We start from the raw sequence: 24,937 nt of genomic DNA, 5'->3' as shown, positions 1-24,937 counted from the left end.
CTCTGACTCATCCGTCTGGAAGTGCCTCTTTCTGCACTGACTGCAGAGGAAGCCAGTAACAATTACTCCCGCTATATTGACGCAAGGCTTTGTGACTACCTTCTTCCCTTATTCCGCTTCTGTCCATGTAACACATCTGGTGTCTGTTTCCCACCTCCCAGTCCTTGTTCATTTTGTATGCTCATGGTATGCTGATGCATATCTAGTATTGGTTAAAGAGAGAAAGCAGAAATGGTACACCAATAAGTTTCACTGTCTGGCTTTAAACAGTCAGTTAGAATGGCTCAGCGGGAGAAAGTGCACGGGAAGGACTGCTGCACCTCTGAAATGTGTCTTTTTTGGAGCAGACGTGGAGAGAGCTGAAGGCTGCTTTGCTCTTGTACCCCTCCCCATCCTTCCAGTCTTCCATTTGTTGATTGCTTACCCAGAACTCTTCTCTGCACGTCATCTTTATATTATTGGCAAAAGTTTGCCTTTGTAGATTGTGCTCTGCAATTGAGTGTCGATTTTTATAGCATATTCAAATGTTAGAATACAAACTTAATTAACATTTTACAGCTGGTAATAAATGTTCTGGAGTCAGGGAAAGAATCTAGCATAGCCACATCCCCTTTTAATTCTTTCCCTGCTTCTCAAACATTGCATTACCAACTTAAAAATGTTACTAAAATTTACACCACTTCACTCTCCTCTGCTGTTGGTGTGATCATTCACAGTTTGCGTAAGCTAAATGTGAAATTGCAAACAAAGGAAACCGATAATGTGTTGCATGCCTTTTTCTCCCACTTTCTGTGGAGATAAGTGACTTCACACGGTGTAAGACAATGGAGAATCTGATTTTAAGCATGCAATGCCAAAGCCTTGGGGTGAGATTCTGCTTCACTGAAGTCACTGGGACTTTTGTGATTGATTTCACAGGAGCAAGAATTTCAGCCTGGATTCTTCAAGCTAGGACACTGACCCAGATTTGGGCCAGACAAGCTTCAAGGAAACATAGAAAGGACATATTTCCTCAAAGTCTAGCACTAAATGCATCTCATCCAGAAGTGAAATCATATGCTCAGTTAAATTTTTTAATTGTGTTCCCTTCACATTAAGGGAACTAATGCACATAGTTTAGAGAAGTAACAAGACTATTAAATGTTGCTAAGAGACTCCCACATAAAGAATTGTAATTTGAGTTTTGAAAATTGCAAAATTGCCAACTGGCTTAGTTCCATTGGGCCCAAGTTGCTTATATTAAAGTGTATAACGGTGACTAAATGAGTGATTTTACAGATAAATTTCAGATAAACTGTTATCTGTCTGAGGCAAGTATACTTGAAGTTACAAAAGATAACATAATTTTGGGCCTTTTTATATTCTGGGGAGAGATACTGCAAGTAGTTGGGTATTTGATTGTGTAACTGACACCCTTTAAAAGGACTTACACAGGAAAGATAGTCTTGTACTTAAAATAATTTACAGAAAAAAACTTTTAAAATCACTGCCAATATTAAAATGGTACTGAATTATGGGAACTAGTAAAAAGTCATTTATTTGCTGAAAAATTACACTGGATACATTGTTTTAAAATGTGCTGCGTTTATTATTCCATTAACTTTGCCATCAAATGTTCACAGTTTACATGAGAAAGTGTGAAATCAGATTGACTATTAGCGTAATGGTGCTCTGGATTTCAGGGTACAAAGCGATTGCAAATCCAGGTAACTGCAGGACGATGTAAGGTAGTGAGTATTGCTGATAACTGATTTTTTTCTAAAGCCAGTCTTTGAAACTCACCTTGTTCTCCCTTTGTTTAATGTGCCCGATAGGTCCATGTCTAGTCAATATCAAAGCATATTGAATTGATCTAATCACACAAATTAAAGTAGGCACATGTCTGGCTCAGAATCTGTCTTCCTTATGCATGGCTCTATTTATATAAGCATATTTTAAAGCCATGTGTGTCATTTCATTACCTTCTTTGAGAAATTTCAGGAGTTTCACTAAAAAAAAAAAATTGAGCAGGGGCCAGGATATCCCTTCATGCCATGAACTTAATTTGTGGCATTCCACTACCATCTTCCCTACTACGACTGACCTGTGTGCCACTGTCAGTCAGTTGCTTTGGAAATCCCACCAGATGTCTAAGTGTATTTGTATATCTGGCCCTTTGCCTTCTCAGGATCAGACTTACTATGATTTATTAATCACCTACAAAAAGCATTGATAAACAATGAATATTTATGACTACAGATGTAACTATTGTTTGTGTAAATTATAGTGTTTTTCTAGTAATGTTCTGAATGGCTTCAAGTTTACATAAATAATTCATACTTGTAAAGCCATATGTTAAACTGTCATTGTAAAAAAAGAAGTGCTGCCAGTTTTCACTTGAACCATATGTAAACATCAAGAAGTTGATTTTAAACAGTGATATAAAGACTAAGCACCTTAATGCCATTTACACAATAAAGATTGCAATATGCTACAATGAACTAGATGCATTAAGATGAGTATCAAAGGCAAAATAAGTTTTAAATACAGCAGAGAAAGGAATAATTTTTATTTCTGAACAAACTATAGTGTATTAAATTAACTAAGTCCAGCTTTACAAATTTAAATTACAGTGATAGCAGACCTCCAGCCTTTTGTCATTACCTCTAAGTGAATGAAGCAGTGTGAAATATTTCCCTGAGACTACTGCAAGAAGCATTAATTTTTTATCTTTGACATGAAGGTAGAATTTTCAGTAACATTGTCATATGTGTATGTGATTTTGAGATCTTCTAACTCTACATGTCTACATACCCTACAGCTAATAGTTATCTCCTGATATAGTCTAGGTACATGCTGTTGCTGCAGAGGGAAAATCAGTAAGAAATCTAGTTGGCATGTTGCAGCTTACCCTTATTCCAGCAGTACTGGCATGGTTGGGCAAATGGCTACATCCACCCTGCCTTGGAGAACTTTGATAATAGATTTCATCTATGAACTGTAGCTCACATCTCAGTTCTAATTGAATAACGAGAGCTAGTTTTTACCAAGGTATTCATTGCATGCATGTGATATACATACACACACATTTAAGAGTGTGTGTGTGTATATATATATGTCAAGTGGTATATATACACACATATACACATATATATGTACACTTTGAGAAAGTTCAGAATATAGTGTTAACACTGACAAAGACTAGAAAGTACTTGGATTAGCAGATCCTTTCCTCCATTCTGCCAGCGCCTCTGTTGACAGGAAAAAGGCTGGTGTCTTCTTTTCCGCCAGGCTTCCTTGTGCTCCGTGACTGGAAGTAGGACCCTCACCTAACACAGCAATTATAACATCATATGTCTGTTCCTGTGGAAGGGATGTGCATGTGTGTTTCTTGAGGCACAGGGACTGGGCTACTCACGTATGCTTTCATAAGCCTTGTTATGTGAAAGGCCAAGTGGCTTATGTCAGGGCTGTAGCCCGTGGGAGATTTGTTTCAAATCACATTGCAGGGGAAGAAACACAGCTGTGGGCTTGACTGTTCCCATTTTGACTGAGTGGTCTAAGCCAGCAGAAAAGCCAAGAGGTGGCCTGATCACAGTCTGTAAGAACCTACAACCAAAACCAAAAATCTGCCAGTAGATGCTCTTAACTGACGAAGTCGCAGCTAAATGCCAAGACTGGAAGATGCATATAGGCAAATTCATCCTGGAAATAAGCCATGCATTTTCAATAGCTAGGATAATTATCAAGCTTGTGACTGTTCATCACAGAAATGCTCAAGCTGTGATTAGAGATTTCTCTGAAAAGAATGTTAGTTAAAACACATTTATTAACCTTATAGCAAAAATCACCTCAAGGAAGTTTTGTGGTCACAAAGGAGATGAAGAGTGGATGGTTAACAATAACTTGCTTAGCCTTAAATTCCATTAATTTCCATGATCCTAGTAATGAGCCTTGCACACGCTTCTCATAGCTCTCTATTCTGCATTGCTTCCGCAAATGATTTAGCGTGTGTCCATTAAGCTCCCCTGAAAGCTATCGGAGTGTCTGTGCTATTCTGCATGTTTCAAAGACAGTAAAAAGTTTTTAATTAAAGGTTTTGCTGTCCTTCAGCTGGCTCCAAATGAGTCTTGGCAGTTAGTTTTCCATGTGCAAGCCTGAAACAGAACATTGCTCACAGAACAGAGCCATCTTTACTGTTAAAATGTCGTTACTGCTTTCTAAGCAACAAGAATAGAAAATGTTGTTCTGTCTTTTAATGGGTCTTAAACCAAAAGCTTTTTCAGCTTCTGTGGGAGTGTGAAGGTAGAACTCCTAGGGACAGATTCAGACTGGGATAGACACAGGCATTGGCAGATGCCCAGGGTGGCAGTGGTTTTGTCTTTACTCTTAGAAGTTTGAGTGCCAGTGGTCCCTAATACAGGCTGGAACAGTCCCATGAACTTGTCCAAAGAGTTTCTTAGCTGTAATTACCACTGCGGGCCACTGCAAGATCCCAGAAATGCTGATGTGCCTTGATTGTGCCTCCTTTTGTGTCGCCACCCTGGAATCAACTGTCTTCCAAAACTGCCTGTGCTGCAGGCTTTTTCTAGCTCTTATCTTCTTTTAACCTCCAAATAGCTCTGAAGTGTCCTTTTCTCCTTGCCTTTATCTTATTTCATGCCCGAAGTAAAATTATCGGGACACTTTATTTCAGAAGCTCGATTCAGTCTTGAGCCTGCAATACACATGCAATATTTTGGGTGTTACTCAAATACAGAAGAGCTGTATTCTATACCACAGTTCTTATTTCTAGATGCTCATTTGGAGAGCACAGTTTTTACACAAATTAAAGCCTTTGTTTCTACTTAGAAAAGTGCAATTATAAAACTGACATTTACTTGTTTGATACTTCCTGGGAATACTTAGAGATAAGCTTCTGGATTTTGTCATCGGAAATATAATTTTGCAGCTTTTTGCTGTTACTAGCTGTGCAAGACCTTAGGAAGCCAAGAGAGAGGGGTCCTGGATTCTGTTCTTCCCTGAGCCTCTTTTACTAAGTTCCAGTCAATTATTGCAGCTCTGTGCAAGTCCAGTGAAGTCATTGGCGTTGCCCAGGTGCAACCACACTGAAGAGCCTGAATTTCAGAACTGGAGTTACAAAGCAGGATGCAGAAGAGAGGAAGTATGTTGCTTTACTCCCCAAGTGCAGGTTGAGCTGGCATGACTGATGGTTAGAAACACCTGCTTTGAGGAGGTGTTCTCTTGTGGGAAAATATAAATAAATAACTGGAATACTTGTGATCTGAGCAAACTGACTGTGGTTTAATTCACAGAGAAACATAGAACTGTTTTCACAAAGCTGCTTGGTGCTGTCCAAGTGCAGTATATTTCCAGGTTTCCACAGCTCAGAGGCCCACCTGAGGATGCAGAGCTGCACATGTTGGATCTTTGCCATGTTAGGTAATAAGGAAATAAACCATCCAGCAAAACCTAGATGGTGCCTAATTTTATTTTTTTTTCTTTTCAGATTTTTTTAAATTTTATTTTTTATTTCCTAGTAGGAAAAAATTTTATTCCTGCATCGAACACATTCAACACCACATTAAACATTAAAACAGGAATGCATCACTACACTCAGAACAACTATTTTTTTCCTCCAATACAATTGAAAATACATCACTATATTTAAAGAAACTGAAAGAAAGGTTTAAAAATATGTCTTTTAGTTTGTCTTGTTCATGACAAAAATATAATCTCTATTGTGAGGTTTTCTGTCTGCATATAAATATTTCCCTGCAATACAGTTTCTTTTGGGGAGTATTCCACAGTGTACCATATCTGTCTTTGGGATTGTTCTTCAGATGATCAGTTTCATATTGTTATGTCAATAAATGCATACACCTCTTGGACTGCTCCAGATAGATTCCCTGCCTGGCTGGCTGAGTTTTCATCAACCTTCAGGAAAGCTTTCCTACCCGTGTCTAAAATCTAGGCAATGTTCTGTAACACACATTATTGATTAGAATGGGGCATGTGCCATATCCTGTGAGAAATCTATGAATGAATTCCACTAACAGAATAAATCACACTTGCTGCAGTGTGCAAGTGTAATATTTTGGTCGCAGACAAGGTGTTCTTGATACCTCACAGTACAGTCTTTTAGCGGCTAGATGGCACTATTGCCAGAGAGTAGAAACAGGTGTGATAGAAAATACCAAGCGAATTTACAGATTTGGTTTTCTTAGCAAGAGCCATAACAGAAAATAGATTTCAACTGTCTACTATCTTGATTTAAGTTTCAGAATTTGGTTTGTGCCATGTATGATGTCTAAGTAACTCAGTAATATTTTCATCCAGCTTTTTCTTTCTTTTTATAATGGCATAGCAACTCAGGCACGTTGTTCGTATCTCCCTTTGGCTACAGAGAATGGCAAATTCATGGCAAAATCTCCTAAGGTTAAAGGAAGCACATGCATGAAAGAGAAAGCTGACTAGATGGCATGCTGATCCTCTCTTCCTTCTTTTATCCACTTGTACTTTCCCTTGCACACCTTCTTTTCTCTCCTCTTCCTAATTTCCCCCTTTGTGTCATTCATTGCAAGAAGAGACTGGGAAAGCACTGCCGAAGTGTCTGTCACTCCTCTGAGCTCTGTTCAACCCGCATTGCCTTGTTCAGTGTTCAAAAGCAAATGTGATTTTCTTTATGCCATTGCACCAGCACCATAGCTGTACCGGGTGCTGGTGCCCAGGCACTGGCAGTGGTGGCTGCAGGGGTGGCTTCTGTGAGGAGAGGCCAGGGCAACTCCAATGGACCCACTGCAGGGCACAGCTGAGCCCCTCAGCAAGATGGTGGCACCTCTGGGAAGTCATGTGTAAGAAAGGGTAAAAAGCTGCCTGGCAGCGAGGAGAAAGGGGAAAAAGTGTGAGAAACAGCCCTGCGACCACCAAGGTGAGAGCAGGAGGAGGGGAGGAGGTACTCAAGGTGCCTGAGCAGAGATTCCCCTGCAGCCCCTGGAGAGACCATGGCAGAACGTATATTTCCCTGAAGCCCATGGAGCAGATATCCACACTGCAGCCTGTGGAGGACCCGATGCCAGAGTGGGTGGGAATTTCCTGAAGGAACTGCAGCCCATGGAGAGCCCACAGTGGAGCAGGTTTATCCTGAAGGACTGCAGCCCATGGAAGGACCCACGGTGGAGCAGGGGAACAATGTAAGGAGGAAGGAGCGGCAGAGAGGAGCTGTTATGGACTGACCCCATAGCCCACCATTCCCCATCCTCCTGCACCACTTCGGGAGGGAAGGAGTCAGGAATGAAGGACTGAATTTAGCTCTGGAAAGAAGTTGGGAGGGACGTGAAGTGGAAGGATTTTTTAGGTGTTGTTTTTTCTTTTTTTTTTTTTTTTATTTATTTCTCACCATCCAGATCTATTTTAAATAGTGATAAATTAAATTAATTTTACCGAAGTCAAGTCTGGTTTGCCCATGATAGCAATTGGTAAGTTATCTTTCTGTCTTTACCTCAACTCACAAGCTTTTTCATCTTAATTTCTCACCCCATCCTGTTGAGGAGGGAGAGTGAGAGAGCAGCTGGGTGGGCATCTGGCAGCCAACCAAGGTCACCCCACCACAAGAGAAAAGACTATTTTTGTCCCGTTCACCAAGGTAATTTTTTTTGGAGGCAGTCCATATTTCATTTAGTTATTCCCAGTAATAAACTGAAATTTTAAGAATAAGTTATGCTTTTAAATCTTTATTCCAGGAACTTATTTTATTGAACTCATCAGGCACAAAGTACTTTTGAAAAGCAATAATTTATGTAAAACAAGTATTCAGGTACTAAACCTAGTGCTTCCAAAATGACTGATGATGCTAGATGCCTCTGTGTGCTTAATGCACATGCTGAGATTAAAGAGGGCAAACACTCTAATAACTGCAGTCCTTAAACTCTCCTGAAGTTGGGACCCTGTTTCTTAAAATATTTCCTGATTTCTCAGTTTTGTAAGTTGCTGAGGTGTTATCAGGAGTCTTCCAGCATGTGATTTTTTTTCTTGAACTGGAAAAGCCAGTAGATCATGTCAGAATCCTGATTGATGTTTCAAAATACATTAAATGTCTTACATCACCAGAAATATTGAACACAAAAAAAACCAAAACATGAAAAACCTTAGTCACTTTGTCATTCAGGATTTGGTGAGCATGATTCATGATATGTGAAAGTTTGATCTTGATATTATGTTTTCTTATATTCCTAAATTCTTACTGCTAGAGAGATTTTTGAAGTCATTTGTTTGGTCATATTTGCCTCTTCCTGTCCCTTTTGTATAAATCACAATTTTCACTTTCTACCTCAGTATGGTTATAAAAGATTTTCTTCTTTCCTTTAACTGCTTTGGCTAGCATTAACTCATTCTGCTGTTTTGCTTCCTTAGTGTTTTTCCCCTAGTGAAATTGTTAGACATGGTGTCCTTCTGGCCTTCTTGGAGTGTAATCACTTAGACCTTCTTTATGTCCTGTATAATTGCTGAGTGGTAAAAGCCAAAATGAAATGAAATGCATCTGTGCTTTCACATAGATGCTTTTTAAAGTAGCCTTCCAGCTAAATGATGGACTCCATTTATGTACTGTATGGAGTATTTATGTACTGCATACACAGGGCCAAATTATTTGTGCTTCTGCTTGAGTTTGCTGTGGCCCAGTCCTGCCAGTATTCTCCCAAAGGAGACAGGCTTAACTTGTCTGTTTGAACAGCTGAGCTAAGAAGAGGGGATGCTGAGTAATACTACTTCCCACAGTGTTTGAAGCACCACCACAATGGCAATGGATGTGTAGACAGGATTATGTCTTCGGTCTAATTCTGCATCCCAGTAAAATCCATGAGAAAGTTCAAGGCTGCATTTCTGTATTCCTAGTGCTACTTTGGGAAAGCCTTTTACAAAGGCATAATACTCTCAGGTTTTTATTTTTATCCGCGGACAATTGTGCCTTAGAAATGGTTTATTTGAAACCTTTGACCTGAATTCTAATCTGATTTAAATTCATTTAAATTCAGAATAACTCTGGGTTAACTCTAACATAAGTGAAGTACTAGTCCATGGAATAGCAATGGTGGTTCACAGAAATGCAAACAGCAGCTGGCTCTGTGTCCTTAGTTAATTTGATTATATAATTTCAGTTTAACTTAAACAAGGTACTGACCTTATTATTATTTTAAGAAACCTATTTTGAGAGGAGAGAATCATATTTCTTATATATATCCACTTTCAAATACCTTCTTTAGATGTACATGTTGCTAGAGATGGAGTTAGGTTTGTGCGGGGAGAGTAAAAGCATACTAGATTTCACTGATCACAGTTGCTTTAAATTATGCAATGAAGAGAGAGATGTTGTTTGCACATGAAGAAAACAAGGTTGGCAGCAGAGATCACAGAGGGGGCTTGCCTTTGTAGTTTCTCTCTTCTATAGACCAAGTACCAGGAGAAGGATTGGGGTGTCTTTGCAAGAACTATCTTAGGGGCCACATTTGTCTAAGGTAACCATTAGACAAAAAATCCGGGTTCAATGGTAGTAAGCATTCTTTTCATGATTTCTGTCTCAAGCACTATTCTTCTGAAGTTTTACAAGAAGCAATTAAAAAATAAATAGTTGAATCTTTCTTTGCCTAAATGTAAATTAAGGTGAATCTCAGGGCTTTCTCCTGATATTATGAAATTTAGTAAGAGCTGAATACATTTTTTCAAATATTAAAATCATAGTTAATATATGATATTTTCTGATTTTTGCAAACATTTTTCTATATGTCTTATTTACCCTCTTACCCCCTTTTCTCTCAAAGTCAGCTTTAAAATATCAGTGTTCTAAATCTTATAATAATCTTCAAAATTGCAATAGGAGTAGGGGAATTGAGAACGTTTTTCAAGAACAGATCTTAATAACTCTAATATTTCCTATCGTAGAGTTCTGTAATGTCTGTTATTTTATCTTTGTATTTTGTCACAGGATGAAAAGGAGAAGCTGACATGGGGTGACCGTATGCCTGGATATGCAGCAAACTTTGGATTGATTTTATTTATGGTAATATAATGTCATTCCTGCACATTTATTAGATGTGAGAAGCTTTGCAATGAACATCTTGAGTGGAATCCTGAATTAGTGTTCTCAAAGATGCTAAAAACCTGAAGAAAGCTAGGGTTACATCCTACAGTTTGTGAGAAATATGTGTTCTACTAGGAAGACTCATAGAGCTCAATGCCTACTTCCAGCTGTATTCTCTTCTTCCTGCTTATGAGAGGGCTGTTGGCTGGATGACTTCCTGTAATGACAGCAGCTTGTTACTAGATGCTCTCTTTCCCACAGGGTTTCTGCTCCATCCTCCATGATCTGCTCAAGGGAAGCCCACTGTGTATTTGCTTGTGTACACAGTATTGCATATGCTCTGTCAGAATGACATTTAGAAGTGTTGAGCCTATTGAATAGATGACAAACAGGTGAAATAAATCTGTTCCTGAGAAATATGTGTCCAACACACATTCAGGGATGGACTATACTGTAGTTGAGGAAGACTGTGGTATACAGTCCTCACTTGCGAGCAAGAATAAGGTGTGCAAGTCAGTCAACTGTAAAGTGTGGACACCACTGTCCTAGCAAAATTTTCAACAGACCATAAACACATCATCACACTGCTAGACTTTGTCAACAGCAATAGGAAAGCCTGGCTAATAAACCTTAAATTACATTGTCAAGGATCCCATTATCCCTCTGGTTACAGAAATTACTGACTGAAAGCATGTATTCACATCTAGAGCCAATATAAAATGGCAATGAAATATGCTGATTTACACCACAAGAGCATCTGGCATGGGAAATTTACTTAGGAACTAAATTATTTTAAAATACCTAAGTGTATTTCTAATATACAGGAATTTGCATATACTGCAACAGATGTCCTGTGAAGATTTAATTTCTTTGTCTGACAAACAAAAACAATTTATATTCACATTGAAGTCAAATTAATGTCTGCATTTTTATAAGTACATGAGTATATATTTATGAAGATATAGGTATTAAGTAGATTAAGGTATTAAGTATATTTTCTGTACATAGTAGGTGTGTCATTCATATATATATGTATGTGCTTAGAACATTTTGAGTGAGTTTGTCATCCTGAGGCCATACTAAGCATTTGCTTTTTAGACACAACCTCTAACTGGCATCAGTTGGGACTTTGCTTAAAGCAGAGTATGCTGAGTGTGAATAAGCATATAGCCATTCTTTTACAGACAAGGTGCTTACATGTGCTTTGACTTTAACCACATTTATATCTTCCCTAAGCATCAGCTTAAAGTGCTTTCCTGAGTCATAGTCTATGTATTAGACTCCCTGCTTACTGTAACATGTCAGAGAGATTTATAAAAGCAAAACGTAGATCTCCAGTTCTTCAACTTCTATTAGTGACTAGTGGAACTATGCTGGCTTTCACCATTTGGAGAAGTGGCCACAATGATTTTTTTATAATATTTTGAGCATTAGTAAGATGTAAGCACCTACAGGAGACAACTTACAAACCATGCCTGAAATTCAAGTCAGCTCTTGATGAGGGAGAGCCAGCTCTGCTTTCCCATGTGGAGATTACAATCTACTTTTTACTGTATTTAATGTTTCTTTTTTTTTTTCTGCTAGATTAGTTAAACAGGAATTGGAAACACCAGACTAAAGTTTGCTGTCAGCCTGTGCAAAAGAATTGCACTGAGGAAACTAAATTGGTCTCATCTACCTCCATTATTATTATTCACACAGATTAATTTCTTTAGCTGCAAGCACTACATACATAATAGGTGATGAAATCTTGAATTTACGTGTGCGTGTGCACTTATACAACACACAGACATAGAAGACTCAGACACAGATACGCACATACACATGCTACAATTTCTAGTGCTGCAGAAGTGATTGTTGAATTCTTAATACTACCTTTTCCAGGCCCAAAGGGTCTGGCGGCACAAACCCATCGGTATTTTCCATGAAGATGTCTGCATTGCTATAGAAAGATGCTGCTATGTTCTGTCCCTCCTTCCCCCAGCTTTACATGCCATACTTTCTCTGATGATTCTTGAAGCTGCTAATGGTTTTCTTATTGTAAACCCTTCTCTCTTTATTTTTCATTTGCATAATTCTTTTGTGTACTTCACTTTTGTGAATCCTCTTTCAAGAACTGTGTTATATTTTTTTCTTTCTGTCTTTTCTTCTGTCTTTATTAAGCTATGTATGTTGTTTGTTTCTTTAAAAGTGCGGGTTGAAAAAAATGTTGGGTTTGGTTCTCTTGCCCGATTGGTCTTGGTATTTTACACCACCAAATAATTCCAAGGATTATTTTACCTGTTTACGGGTGCTTTAAAATCTGGTTACAGCTCTTTTGTTGTACACAAAGCCTCACTTGACTGCAGAGGAGGCAGAAGACCCAACCTTGATTTACACAATGTCTTTTGCAGGGATTTTAGAACAGAAGTCCACAAGTCTTATTTTTGCCCAGTAAGACCAGTGTTAGCAGGAGGTCTAGGCTCAGCTGGGCATATACAAATTTAGCTTGTGTGTGATTAGTAATAACATATGTCACAGTTTAGAAACTCCTCATTTAGAAGGAACATGTTGTGGCAAAGATTTCCAAGTATGTGGTGAAAACATTAGTAGCTGCTGGAAGAGAGCAGGATGGCATGAATCAATGCCATCACTGGAGACTTTCTTTGGGTTCATTGCATTTGGCTCAGTCAGAGGAAGGAAGAAAACCAATTAGTGTCATGGCACAAGAGTTCAGCCTGTTCCTTCTTTTGGACCCTATTGCCCTATTCTTACTCACACGGCATAATACTTGACTCTAGAATAGCCCCTCTGGGGAACCAAAGAACTATTTGGACATTAAATTGTTATCCTACTTGGATGAAGGTATCAGTCTAGCCCACGGGGTTTTATAGCTTCCTTCTCAGATCTAGTATGCTTTCCTGTTTGCCTTCATTCATACCAGGCTCAGTAGGTGACCTTTTCTGCAGCCAATTTTCACATCTGTTTCTAAGAAATTCAGTCCTTGACAGACTAGTTTAGATATTCAGTGAAGAAACTGTCTGCCATAGTAGGGGATAGAACTGGCCAGATGAAAAGTTGACAATGGCAACAAAACCCAAAGTAAGCACCTTAATGAAAGGTGACCATCTGATCTGGAATTTGGGCAAAAGATGTATTGTAAGGAATGGGAGAACTGCTGTGAAGATACAGGAACTACTCCCTCTCAGTGACCGTCTGGGGAGTGGGAACTATGCTCTCAGTTACTGTGCAGTCCTACAAGCCCTCCTCAATTTTCTTTTGTTGCTCGATGCACAGATAATGAAGACTCCTAAAAGAGTGTTTTTCCATCTGTGTCTAAGCAGATGTTTAAAAACAGCTGGGCAACTAAGGAGTTTCTGAAGCCCTGGTGCTTTTGCAAAAACCAATATCTTTGTTCTTTGAACAAATAAAACTTATTTTTCAGATAACTTTGTATATCTTGCTACGGCATGGCATGAATAGAAAAAGCTGCAATAGTGCAAGCCTCTGATAGTATCTCACCCTCCAATAATCTTCTCATTGCTATGGATCCCTTAAATCCTTTGGTCAGGTTTAAGAGTTTGCTATTCAACTTCCATGACCTGAAATTTCCTTTTTCTCTGTTTAGTGATGGCTGTCCTTGATGACTCTTTTTCCTGTACTGTTAAGATATCATTTCTAAGCAGAAGCTTGTGGTGGAGATTGGTGTCTGCGGAGGCCCAGAGAGCTCATTATCTCCAGAATGACACATACAAGTGTACTTTGCTGATTTTCTTTGTCCACCATCATAGTAAAAATTTCAAAGAAATCCACAGGGGAAAGAAACAGAAAAAGAGTATTTGGAAGGTGATTAAGAGGAAGGAATATGTGACCCAAACTAAGAAAAAGTAAAGAGCTTAAGGTGACTGTAGATGTGGAAGGTGAACTAGATTACTGCCAAGTGGTCCTTTTTTGTTCTCTCTGTTTATTGGGGATATTACTCTCTACTGTAGTGATTGCTTCTGCAACAGGTAAATTAGTTAAAAGTTCTAATCTTTGTGTTCGTGCACCATTTCTGTCACAACAAGAGCTGAGCAGATAGTTCAACATGAATAGATTTTTGTCTGCATGTTTGGTAGGTAAGTCAAAAGAAAAAGATAAAAATAGGCAGAAAAATTAGAACTGTTTTCTCAACACAATGATAACTACGAAAGGAAAGGAAATAATATTTCATGCTATTTGAAACGTTTTCATTCAAAATGTTTTATGTTTAGACTGTTTTCTTTAGACTAGTATTTGAATTAAAAATATTACCATGAAGCAAAAACTCATCATTCACTTACATTTCATTTAACATTAATGAAACATTTCTTTAAAAAGTCAAAATTAGATGTTTTACTAGATCTAACACTTTATTACTATTTTCTCACAAAACATATTTGTGAATTTCATCTGATATCTCCAGGAGTGTCTCCAAATTGTTATTTTTTAGTACGTTTACTAGTTCTCCATTAAAACTAAATGTGCCCAGTTTTCATCTTCAACCTTTAATATAGTTCTGATTCTTGTTCTTGTTCTTTTGCAATAGTACTTTTTCATAAGATAACCTTCCTCTGTATACAGGAATTCAATAAACTATTGCTGGCTCATTAAAATGAACTGTTAAATTTCCTTAAACCTGTGTTGTCAATCTGGGCCCCTAGGCCCATTGAAATAATTGCAATAGTCTAATCTTTCACATTTAGGTAGTCTCTTTCATCTGAGGTTCTCAAAATGTTTAACCTAAAATAATGAATGGACATTGGAATTCTTGCCAAAGGCAAAAATGAAAGAGAAAAATGTCCCCTCTCCCCCTTTCCTGCCATGGCCATGGAAATTTGCTGGTTTTTTATTGTTATTTTATTGATTTTTTTCATTGTGGGGTGGGTTTTTTTGAAACCAGAATACCACAGCCCTGTGAAATTCAAATTCTTCTTGTGGGAACTTGACCTTAAGTAGCAGGGCTGACTTTCTTCATCTCATATGTCAAAGCCAGCCCATGAAGGATGCAAGGATACCCACTGATTTCTGGGGCAGAAATGTAAAGTGAAGCCCTAGTAACCCTGTTTAGGTCAGTCTTAAAAGAATAATAACAAGGGAAATATCAATTTTTCATTTATTTTTTTTTTTTTTAATTTGTGGCGAGAGTTGAGGAAACACAACTGGAGAGTAAGGTGCCACTTCTGCTCTTCAGAGGTGAGCCTGTTTCAGACAGTAAATCCTATTTACTTGACTGCACATACATGTAGGCCCTTCAGTCCAAGCCATCTGAACCTATTGCCAGATAAAAGACCTTGCTTAATACCTGCATTTGAATCCAAACTACCTGAGTTTCACCAGTACTGCATGAATAATGTGTGCAGCTTTAATCAGAGAGAACATACACATCTTCAGGAATTGTGCCAGTTTCAGAGTTCTGCATCCATTTTCTTCATTATGTCCCTGTAGAGAGTTTCGAATTCTCACATTTTAATTTGATTATCCCCGTATTGCCGTTGCTCTAAGAGATAACCACACAACGCCAATTCATGGAACAAACCCAACATATCCTTCAAAGCTTCTCTTTAAGTGCTAGTATCAAACTTGAACTAATCTATCTGTACATTTCTTTGCAGATTATGCTGACGTTTTCAGCAGTGTTTGGTGTGATTGTGTACCGAATCACAACAGCAGCAGCTTTGTCATTCAGCACAAATGAGACAACCAGGTCAAATGTTCGAGTGACTGTGACCGCAACTGCTGTCATCATTAACCTCGTGGTGATACTTATACTTGATGAAATTTATGGAGCTGTTGCCAAATGGCTGACAGAAATTGGTAAAACTATCTCACCACATTCCTCATTAGTACGTTACATGTATTGACATGAGAGTATGCAAGGAGGTTCTAATAGGAATATTTCCCACTGAAGAGTGCCAGTGAAAATATTCAGGCCTATGGGGTAAGATGCTCAGGCATGCCTCTGTGAACTAGGGGTCTAAGTCGCAACATGCAGTGTGCCACTAATAGGACTAATTAGCCTGGCTGTAATGCCATGTTAACGCAGCTGTGCTATTTACAGGATCTCAGCTGGTATTTCTGCATTGCACTGGCTCTGTGCCAAGATCCACTTATCTAGAGCTGGCTGAGAATTTTTGACCTGGTATGTATTTTAATATATATCTTTACCTCTAGGAGCTTGGTTTACTGAAAGTCATTGGGTTGTTTCACAGATGTTGCTGGGTCTGGCAAAGCTATGCTGGCAAATGCTTACCATGTTATTTTGCTGATGTGATTTTTACCAGGTCCTTACCACTCAACGGATTTTTTTGCCATTATAGGGGCATGTCTGGGCTGGAATTTTTTATAATAATATCTATTTCAGTTAGGGGTTGGAATTTTTTTTTAATATAGTTGTATTGTTACAAGCCTGGCAATGTATTTAAGTCTTTTAAAGGTGAGTCATTCCTTTGACTACTATAGGGGTTTAGGCTAGAGTTTGGTTTTGTTACATACATTAGGTCAAAGATGTTTACTAATAGGAGTTTAGACTGGGGTTTTATTTTGTTACATAAATTAGACCAAAGATGTTTACTGATAGGGCCCTACATGAGATTCTTATAGCTGTCATTAAGCATTGTTTACCGCATTTTTATACATCACTTGTAATTCTAGATGCTTCGAAGTTTAGGAACATAGTGTCAATTATTCAAAACACTGAAAATCAATCAACAACCACAGATGTCTTTAACTGTAGCAAGTTCTCTACCTGTCAATTTTGGGCATCTAAACATAGGCATCCAAATTAGAAACTTCTTGACAATCGGAGCCTGACTCAGTCATTTGAAATTGCAGATCCCTCCCTGTAAAACGTACAGTGACATGAAGCTGGCTGGAACTAACAGACTTCAGATTAAAACCTTAGGAACTCTAAAGACTTGTGTTTCTTATTCTCACTTTCTGAAGACACTTTCAAAGTCACAAGTGAAAACATCTCCTTTAGTCCTTTTTTTTTGAAGAACATCATAAACTAAAGTTTTGTAGCTGTCATAATAGAAGTCCAATCCTGAATTTTTGAAATATGGTCCTGTGGTTTTACCAGTAAGGATAGCCTGATAGTTTAGATTAATTTGTAAAGTATTTGAAAGAAATGAAGACAAAACAATTCATTTTCACAAAATGCCACCATATGGGGTTAATTTGTTTGTTTATTTCTGTTTTGCATCAGGCTTTGGGCAGAATGTAGCAGGGTTACACAAATGAACTCTGTTCTAGTGGCACAAGAAAGCTCAGGCTTACTGTCCAGGCCAAAATTGTACCCAGATTTTCAGCTTTCATATAACTGACAAGCTGCTAACTGTGTGTGACCTGATCAATTCTGTCCACTGCACCTGCCCAGGTAAGAAAGGGCACAACTGTTAAGGCACGACACTGCTGTGTGGAAAGAGTGGGAAGAGATGAAGGTGAGGCTTCCTCTCTCTGACAGTTTCTAGGCAAAAGTTGGGAAGTGCAAGCCACTGCCATTGCCTCTCTGGGGGAAGCACAGAAGGACAATCTCTCCCTTTGAAATGTGCACCACTCTGAATTGTGAAAGAAACAAGAATTTCTTACTTGCAGATTATTGTCCACCTGTCACTTTGCATTTAATTCTAATTCTGCTATCTTTATTTAGGCAGCATTCCTAATTAACCATCAGATGTTTTGTTTAAAAAGGATCCAGTCTGAGTAATCTCTAGTGCTACAAATTACATGAGTTAATTCAGGCAGCTTTCTCCAGTGCTAGGCTCAGATGCCAAATATAATCAAAATGTTAAAAAAAATTACAATTCATTCATGCTGATAAATGCTCCTTATCTTGTGAAGTTTCATTTTGCTGAGCAGAGCAAAACATACTCAATTCTCTTTTCAGTTAATCGACAAGCTGAGGAACAGACTTGTTGGGCTGGAGGAACAGCTCTTGACAGCATAGGTTTCTATTCTAGCCCCAAGTACTTGAATCTTCGTTCAAGTGAAAAATTACATCTGTAAGCACAAGAATAGTACCACTGATAGCAATTGCATTCATCATAAGATCAAAGTAATGGATCTGTCTCAATACCTGCTGAATACCTGCTTGGGGGGAAAAAGGTAGTTTTGTTGTAATCAATAGAGAGATCATACAGGATGCACTAGGATTCCACGCACCTCTTGTGTACCCAGCAAAGTGGGACATCTTATTACAGATCAGACCAGCAAAAGTACGGATTATATCCTGGTAGTCTCAGGTTTAATAGGTCATCTTCAGTAATCAGGTGGTGTCAGACTTGTCTTACAGCTCCTTTACTCACTTGTAACTTCACTCAGGTCAAGGAAGAACCAGTCAAATGGGGACAAAATCAAAACTACTTGTGTTTGTGCCTTATAAAGGCAGCAACTCCTTCAGTGAGCTAAGGCCCATGCCACAGATATCTCAGCTCATTCTCTACCTGGAAAGTTTCAGCTGCCCAATTTTGGTGTAACATGCTGCACGACCAACCATATATTATGAGTGTATCCTTTTTTGGGGGGACAGTTTTCTCTCTTACTAATGCATCTCTTCTGGCTGGATGCATTTCTTGTGTAGCAGACTCCACTAGCTAGAGGACAAATTCTATGCATGCCTCTATTGGTATGGTACAGTTATCTGCGTGTGGGGAGGGAGTGAAGTGCTGAGTGAGCCTCTGGAACCATATATGGTGTGCAAGTTTTCATCCAGAGGCCAAGCTCATCTTTGTGGGCGTTCTCCATAAGGCAAAGGCTAGGATTTTTCTCCCTCAAATTAAAAGCTGCACCGCTGTTATTTGATATTCTTGTTGCCCTGAGCTGTTGTCCTGAGGCTCTATCCAGCATATGGGGTCATCTACAAATTGTTCAAATCCTTTGAAGGTTTAATTAAGCTTTTCTATACATATAGGCGAATGATGGCTTAGGGCTCATCACATTGTGTGTTGACCTTTTATGAAAATATGGTTGAAAGTTTCACAAATAAATCTGGGCAGTTGGGAGTCATTAGTTTTGCTATTCCTTTAGTGCTGAAATAAACACCATGCTTCTTTTCTAAGAAAAAACCCTAAAGCAACCAAAACACCCAAACTGTGCCCCAAAACAAAATTGTAAAAGTACAGTAGTATTTTTAATGAAGACCTTAAAGCCAGAGCTTTAAGATCTACTGTATTATTTCACACTTCCATTGTGCTACAGAAATTCAGTCAAGACCATACCACAATAAAATTATCTGCTCTCACAATCGTTAACAGCTCAGGATGAGCATGGTAATACAAGAATTTAACCCATATAGAATCTTTAAAAGAGGATCCTACTGTCAATTTGAAAAGCCTCTGTCTTATACCTATGTGTTCTCTTGCTAGAAAATTTCCATGGAAACTGGAAATAAATCGGGGAACAGACTAATCAATACTGAAAATGTTTAAGGCACATTTTTACAAGTTATCTAAAGAAGTCTAGAAATGTAGAATATATATAGTGGATGGAGAAGCATTAGCAAAAAAGTGCATTTGTTTTGCACAGCAATTAACAATTCACTTAATCTCTTAATCAGAAAGGTACTTAGTTTTGTGTTTAGCGTTAAGCACATTAGCAATCTCATTATAGAGAAAAAGGCTTGTGAACACAAAATTGAGAAGGCTCTTAAGGTGTTTTTTCTGGATGAAAGTCTTTGTACTTTGCTTTCATCATTCATGAATTGAGAATATTAATGCTTTGTTATTTCAGTTGTGTAACCAATATACTTACGTATGTTAATATACATATGTTTATGTACATTAAAGCCGCTTATACTGCTTTAGCTCTATGCATTTGAATATCAAGATCCAATTATTTTTTTTCTTCAAGCTCCAGATAGCTAGTTGAAGAACCATGTAAATATATAATAGTTATTTCTATCTGTTATTTTTATTATATATACATTATGTTAATAAAGTATATTTAATTATAGTATATATTTAATAATAGATGTCAGAGTAAATGACAGGAGGTCCATGCTAAGATTTCACAAATGTTGCCTGAAGCAGAGGAAGGTGATATAGTCTGCCCAGGTCTCTCAGCAAGGCAATGAAAGAGACTGGAAAAGTGAGGTATTGTCAGGTCCAGGCCAGGTGTCAGGATCTGTTGGGTTTTTTGCCACCAGTATATTGGATAGACAGCCAAGAGCAACTTGGGATAAGCTGTCAGAGGCCTATCAGAGAATCAAGTTCATTATGTTGTCATTGTTAATGTTTCTATCAAAGAATCTTCAATTTCCATCTGGAAATTTAGAAAGACTCTCTGGAAATCAGGAGTCAGTGACAGAGCTAGTGTGCATTGGTACAAATTAAAAGTACAAAGAAAAACAGTATGAGCTGAAAGTTTGCAGTTTGGTTTTGTATTTGGGGATATCAGGGATGTTTGCATATTTACTAATTGATTTCTCTGGTTTGCTTCCCTCCCCCCACCCCTCAGAGGTACCAAAAACAGAGAAAACCTTTGAGGAGAGACTGATTTTGAAGGCATTCCTACTGAAGTTTGTGAATTCTTATGCACCAATTTTTTATGTTGCCTTTTTTAAAGGAAGGTGGGATAAATGTCCTGTACATACAGATATTTATGGATATAAGTATTTATGTGTGTGTATATATATGTCTATATTAGTGGTTCTGTGTTTAAAAATGGGTGCAAAGGGCTACCTAACTAAGTCTGGGACTGGCCGCCTTCACCAGCTATGAAAAAGTATCATAAACAAGGTTGTCTAAATCTTGTTTTTGAATGGCAGGGCATGATGTTGAGTACTGTCCTGTCTCTCTTCTAAGTAGAGCATTGTTCTGAAATGCAAACATTTTAGTTTTCTTTCTAAAATAAGAATAATCCACACCTCAGAAAATAATTCCTTTCCGTTAAAAAAGGGTGTTGCATTTCTGAGTGAATGGTAGTGCTTACAGGTCTTCACTTTCCACATTTTGGCAAATTTTTCTTGAAGTATCATTTAGCAAAGAAAGATTTTTTTGTTTAATTTAAAATTGTGGAACTACTTTCTCTATTACTTTCTCAATGTTTTGCACTATTCGCCCAGATCAAGTTAAATTAAGAAATAGTTATAGTCAACTGAAAGTTGCATGTTTTGGCAAATGAACTGATTGACCAAAAAGCTAATTCAGCTGTCCTGCTAAATAAGTGTGACTTCCTATGGGCTCAGGATCATTGTCTTTTGGGACCCAGTTATCCACGGTATAACACATACTTTTCAATGGGAAACTTAAAATGATTGTTTGCTCAAACTTTGGCAAAAATGTTTAAAACATCCTCTGGATTCTGTTTCATACCATTTTTCTGTTCCTTTTGGGGGCTGTAAAGTTTGTTAATCTATACTCTTCACTAATCCTATTCAGCATCATTGGTTTAAGAATTAATGATGCATTTTACCAGCAGTTCTAAATATTGTAAGACATTAATGAAAAGTATCACCAATTTCTTTCTTTTTTAACCATTTTTTTTGTGTTGTATGGTTATAATAAAGTCAATTTCACTGTTTCTCCCTGTGTAGTCAGAAGAACCTTGACTGCGTATAGCTGTGTAAATAACTCCATTCAGGGCATTACTAAGATGCAAGAGAATGTGAGTTAGGATATGTGTTCCCAGTTTGGTTTGTGATCTCTAATCAAGAGAGGAAGATTTTTTTTTTTTTTTAACACAGAAAAATATTTTATTAAAATTATTTCATCAAGATGTAGTAGAAAAACATTTGTAGAGGCCTACTACTTTGAAATAATTTTAAATAATCGAAGTTGAAGAGGTGTCGAGTCTTTTACAAGTCATGTTGAAGTAGCTAGTTCTGAAATATTGTAGCTAATATGAATGAACAGTTATGTTGTTAAAATTAACTTTTTTCCTATTTTTATATTATTTCATATATTGTTATTGCTTTCAGATTTGTTGGCCGCCCTGGTCATTATGTATATGTGTTTGGTGGTTATCGAATGGAAGAGGTAAGTACATAAGAAATTTAAACAAACACATCCTTAACAAAAAGAGATATGTGTACAGTGTATTTCAGTGGAGTCTAGACAATAAGGGAAAAATAGAAAACATGTTAAAATAAATGGACAAACTCCAAATTTTCCATCTGAGGCACCTCTACGTTCTTTCTTTCTGCAGTTTTGAGTACTTCATGGTCTTTCTTTGGTGAAGCTTCACCATTTCTGTTTTACAACTGGGCACTAAGGCGCAAATATTACATGATTTGACTGAGACCCTTGGGAAAACTATGGCAGAACCAGAACTTGAATCTTGCTTGTCATTCTGTAGATCACTAGAAGTCTAGCAATTTTAATAGCCTAAAAAGCTATAGCCATTTTGTGCTAAACCTGTAAACATTTTTTTTTTTCAAAATTCCTTTTAACTGCTGTGGGTATTCCCTTGAAAATTGATAGATGTACTCAAGGTTTTACAATAAAGCTTTGCATAAGTCTTTGCAGGATTGAAGACTTTCTTCCCCCTTGGGAAACATCAGGTTGGAAGAGAATTGGTGATACTGCATTATGTTTATTACATTGATTATGTAGTAAATATTTTAAAAGGAAATATAGTAGCCCCAGGGCACAGTAAGTTATTTCAGAGCTCTGCATATTTTCCATAATGCAGTTTTATGAGTGGAGATGAAATACCTTGTTAAGCATAGAATTGCAATGATCAACGAGCTCCGTGCTCCTGCGTAAATTGGTGGCAGGGGTGATGGGCACATATAGACATCGGTAGCTCTCCCAGGTGGGTACTTTTAAATTAATTCTTTTACTCCCTTCACACTCTATGGTTTTGTTTAATTACAGTGTGCTCCAGGAGGCTGTTTGATGGAACTCTGTATTCAGCTGAGCATCATTATGCTTGGAAAACAACTGATTCAAAACAATCTGTTTGAAATTGGAATCCCGTATGTATCTCAGCCTTCTCCATTACCATGTGTTATTCCTATGACACAGTAAATTAAAGGCTTGATCCTTATTCAGCTGAATGGGACTTTTGCCACTGCCTTCAGTGGGTTCTAATTGAATGTGATGATAAATCACATTTTTGGTTGTGATGAAATGATCTGGCTGTATTTTATGTTGAATAATTAGCTATATCTGCAGTAAATGGCTTAAAGAAAGTGATTGAATATATTAAATAATTGATCTAAATTAATCTTAGAAACCTGAGAAAACAGGCAAGGTATGATAGATCTCTTGGGAAGTTTTAGAGAAGCTTTCAGGGCAGCAGTATTGAATACAGATTAGTATAAAGTGGAGGAGAGATGGTGTGGAGAAAAGCAATAGCTCATAAAAGATGTTAAAATGTATCACTTGATCTATGACTATTTTACGGGTTTACAGATGAAGTCCACATATTTCTAAGGCATTTGTATGTCAGTATGATGCAGGAGCTACAATGTGGGAGAGATGCTGACACTGCTCAGTGGCTGTTTGCCACAGGATGCTTAGTACACAGTGTTCTCTGCTCCAAATACAGCAAGAAATCTCTCTTGGTCTGTCTCCAGTGTCAAGGGGATCTTCAGGCATTGAGAATCCACTGAGTCCTGCTCCTGCCTCTTGGGAGGTTTGCTCCTGTTTCTGTTAACTGAATCATTCTTGGTGGCAGTGGTCTATGAAATGTTGTATTAGATGAAGAGTCAGGCTTAGACACAAGCCTCAACTTCACTGAAGTTAGTCAGAATCTTTCAGCTCTGGTGTCAGTAGCTTCTGGATCACATCCCTAAGGAAGGCCTTGAAGATGCTAACTAGAAACCAAGATGAGTGATGATTAAAAGATTATGAAATATTTTTAAAATGAGCCCTTTTCATCCCTTTTTCTAGCAAGACCTTTTTTTTGGAAGTAATTTAAATAGAGAGGAAGAAAAAATTCCCAAACAAATCAAATGTGGGTTATGGATGGTTTCATTGCTCTTTTGTCAAAGTTCAATAGGGAGGACTGTTTTCTGTCTACATCTCACTGAGTTTACAGTTTATTTTGAGAAAACGGTGGTAAATCATTCCCAAAATATCTGACATGTTGAAGGCTTAAAGCTTTCTCAGTGTAAAACTAGTGTGATTTTTTTCCTGTCTTCCAAAAACTTACTGCTACTGGACTTCTTTAATGGGGATTTTATGACGTTAGAAATACTGTATTTATTATTTTTGACTCATAAGAGCAGAGGCTTATCCAGTCCAAACAGAAAATTCCTGTCAAATTATTTCTCAATTCCCTCGCTACAACACTTAGTGCAGGAATGTGACAATTCCATCCCATTTTTCTCCCTCATTTCTGCTCCCCCACCCTTCTGCCAACAACCTCTGGTGGCCTCAATTTTTAAAACAGAATAACTGTTTAAAGAAACCCCATACTTTCATCATCTCCTTCACAGATAAATACCTCATTTCAGTCACAATTCTATCTTATCATTCTGAAGTAAGCACATCTGGTTTTCCTTTGCTTGTCTGCATTCTCAAGAAAATCACATGTATATCTGTAGGGCTTGGCCCTTCTCACTGGGCCTGTTTGCACCAGGAGAAACATGGTGCTTTACTGAACACTTAATCAGAGTTAGCCTTCTGTTTCTGCATGGACTGCTCTATTGGTTGGGACTAGATCCGTAATGGTACTCTGTTCTACCTCATCTGCCCCACATACACAGGCACACAGACACACTTTGAGTATTGATCAATCAGATTTTCAGAGAGCTGTGCATAGGTCTGCTGGACACATATAAATCCAGACCAAGAGGGACTCCAAACATGCATGTATTGCAGAAGTAGTAGTTTCGGCATATCTGTGTCTCACATGTAATCTATTATGTCTATACATGCTGTTGTTAGGAGATGTGACAAAGGTATGGATAAACATATCCTCGCTCTCTGCCCTCCAGCC

At 37.9% G+C, this 24,937-nt stretch overlaps 1 protein-coding gene across 1 annotated transcript in view; it reads left to right on the top strand.

The window, feature by feature from the left end:
• Positions 1-24,937, top strand: part of ANO2 (anoctamin 2) — a gene marked incomplete at its 3' end in the record, with an annotated part of 188,697 nt that overhangs the window by 132,884 nt on the left and 30,876 nt on the right. The window contains exons 13-17 of the mRNA XM_082309248.1: positions 9,959-10,033; positions 15,667-15,868; positions 20,507-20,618; positions 21,969-22,026; positions 22,867-22,967. Of these exons, the coding sequence (XP_082165374.1) occupies positions 9,959-10,033; positions 15,667-15,868; positions 20,507-20,618; positions 21,969-22,026; positions 22,867-22,967 (548 nt within the window). The remainder of the gene's footprint in view (positions 1-9,958; positions 10,034-15,666; positions 15,869-20,506; positions 20,619-21,968; positions 22,027-22,866; positions 22,968-24,937) is intronic.

Source organism: Platalea leucorodia (genome assembly GCF_965183815.1).
Source record: "Platalea leucorodia genome assembly, chromosome: 4".
In the NCBI taxonomy this organism is placed as follows: Eukaryota; Metazoa; Chordata; class Aves; order Pelecaniformes; family Threskiornithidae; genus Platalea; species Platalea leucorodia.
This window is presented reverse-complemented; position numbering and strand designations above follow the sequence as displayed.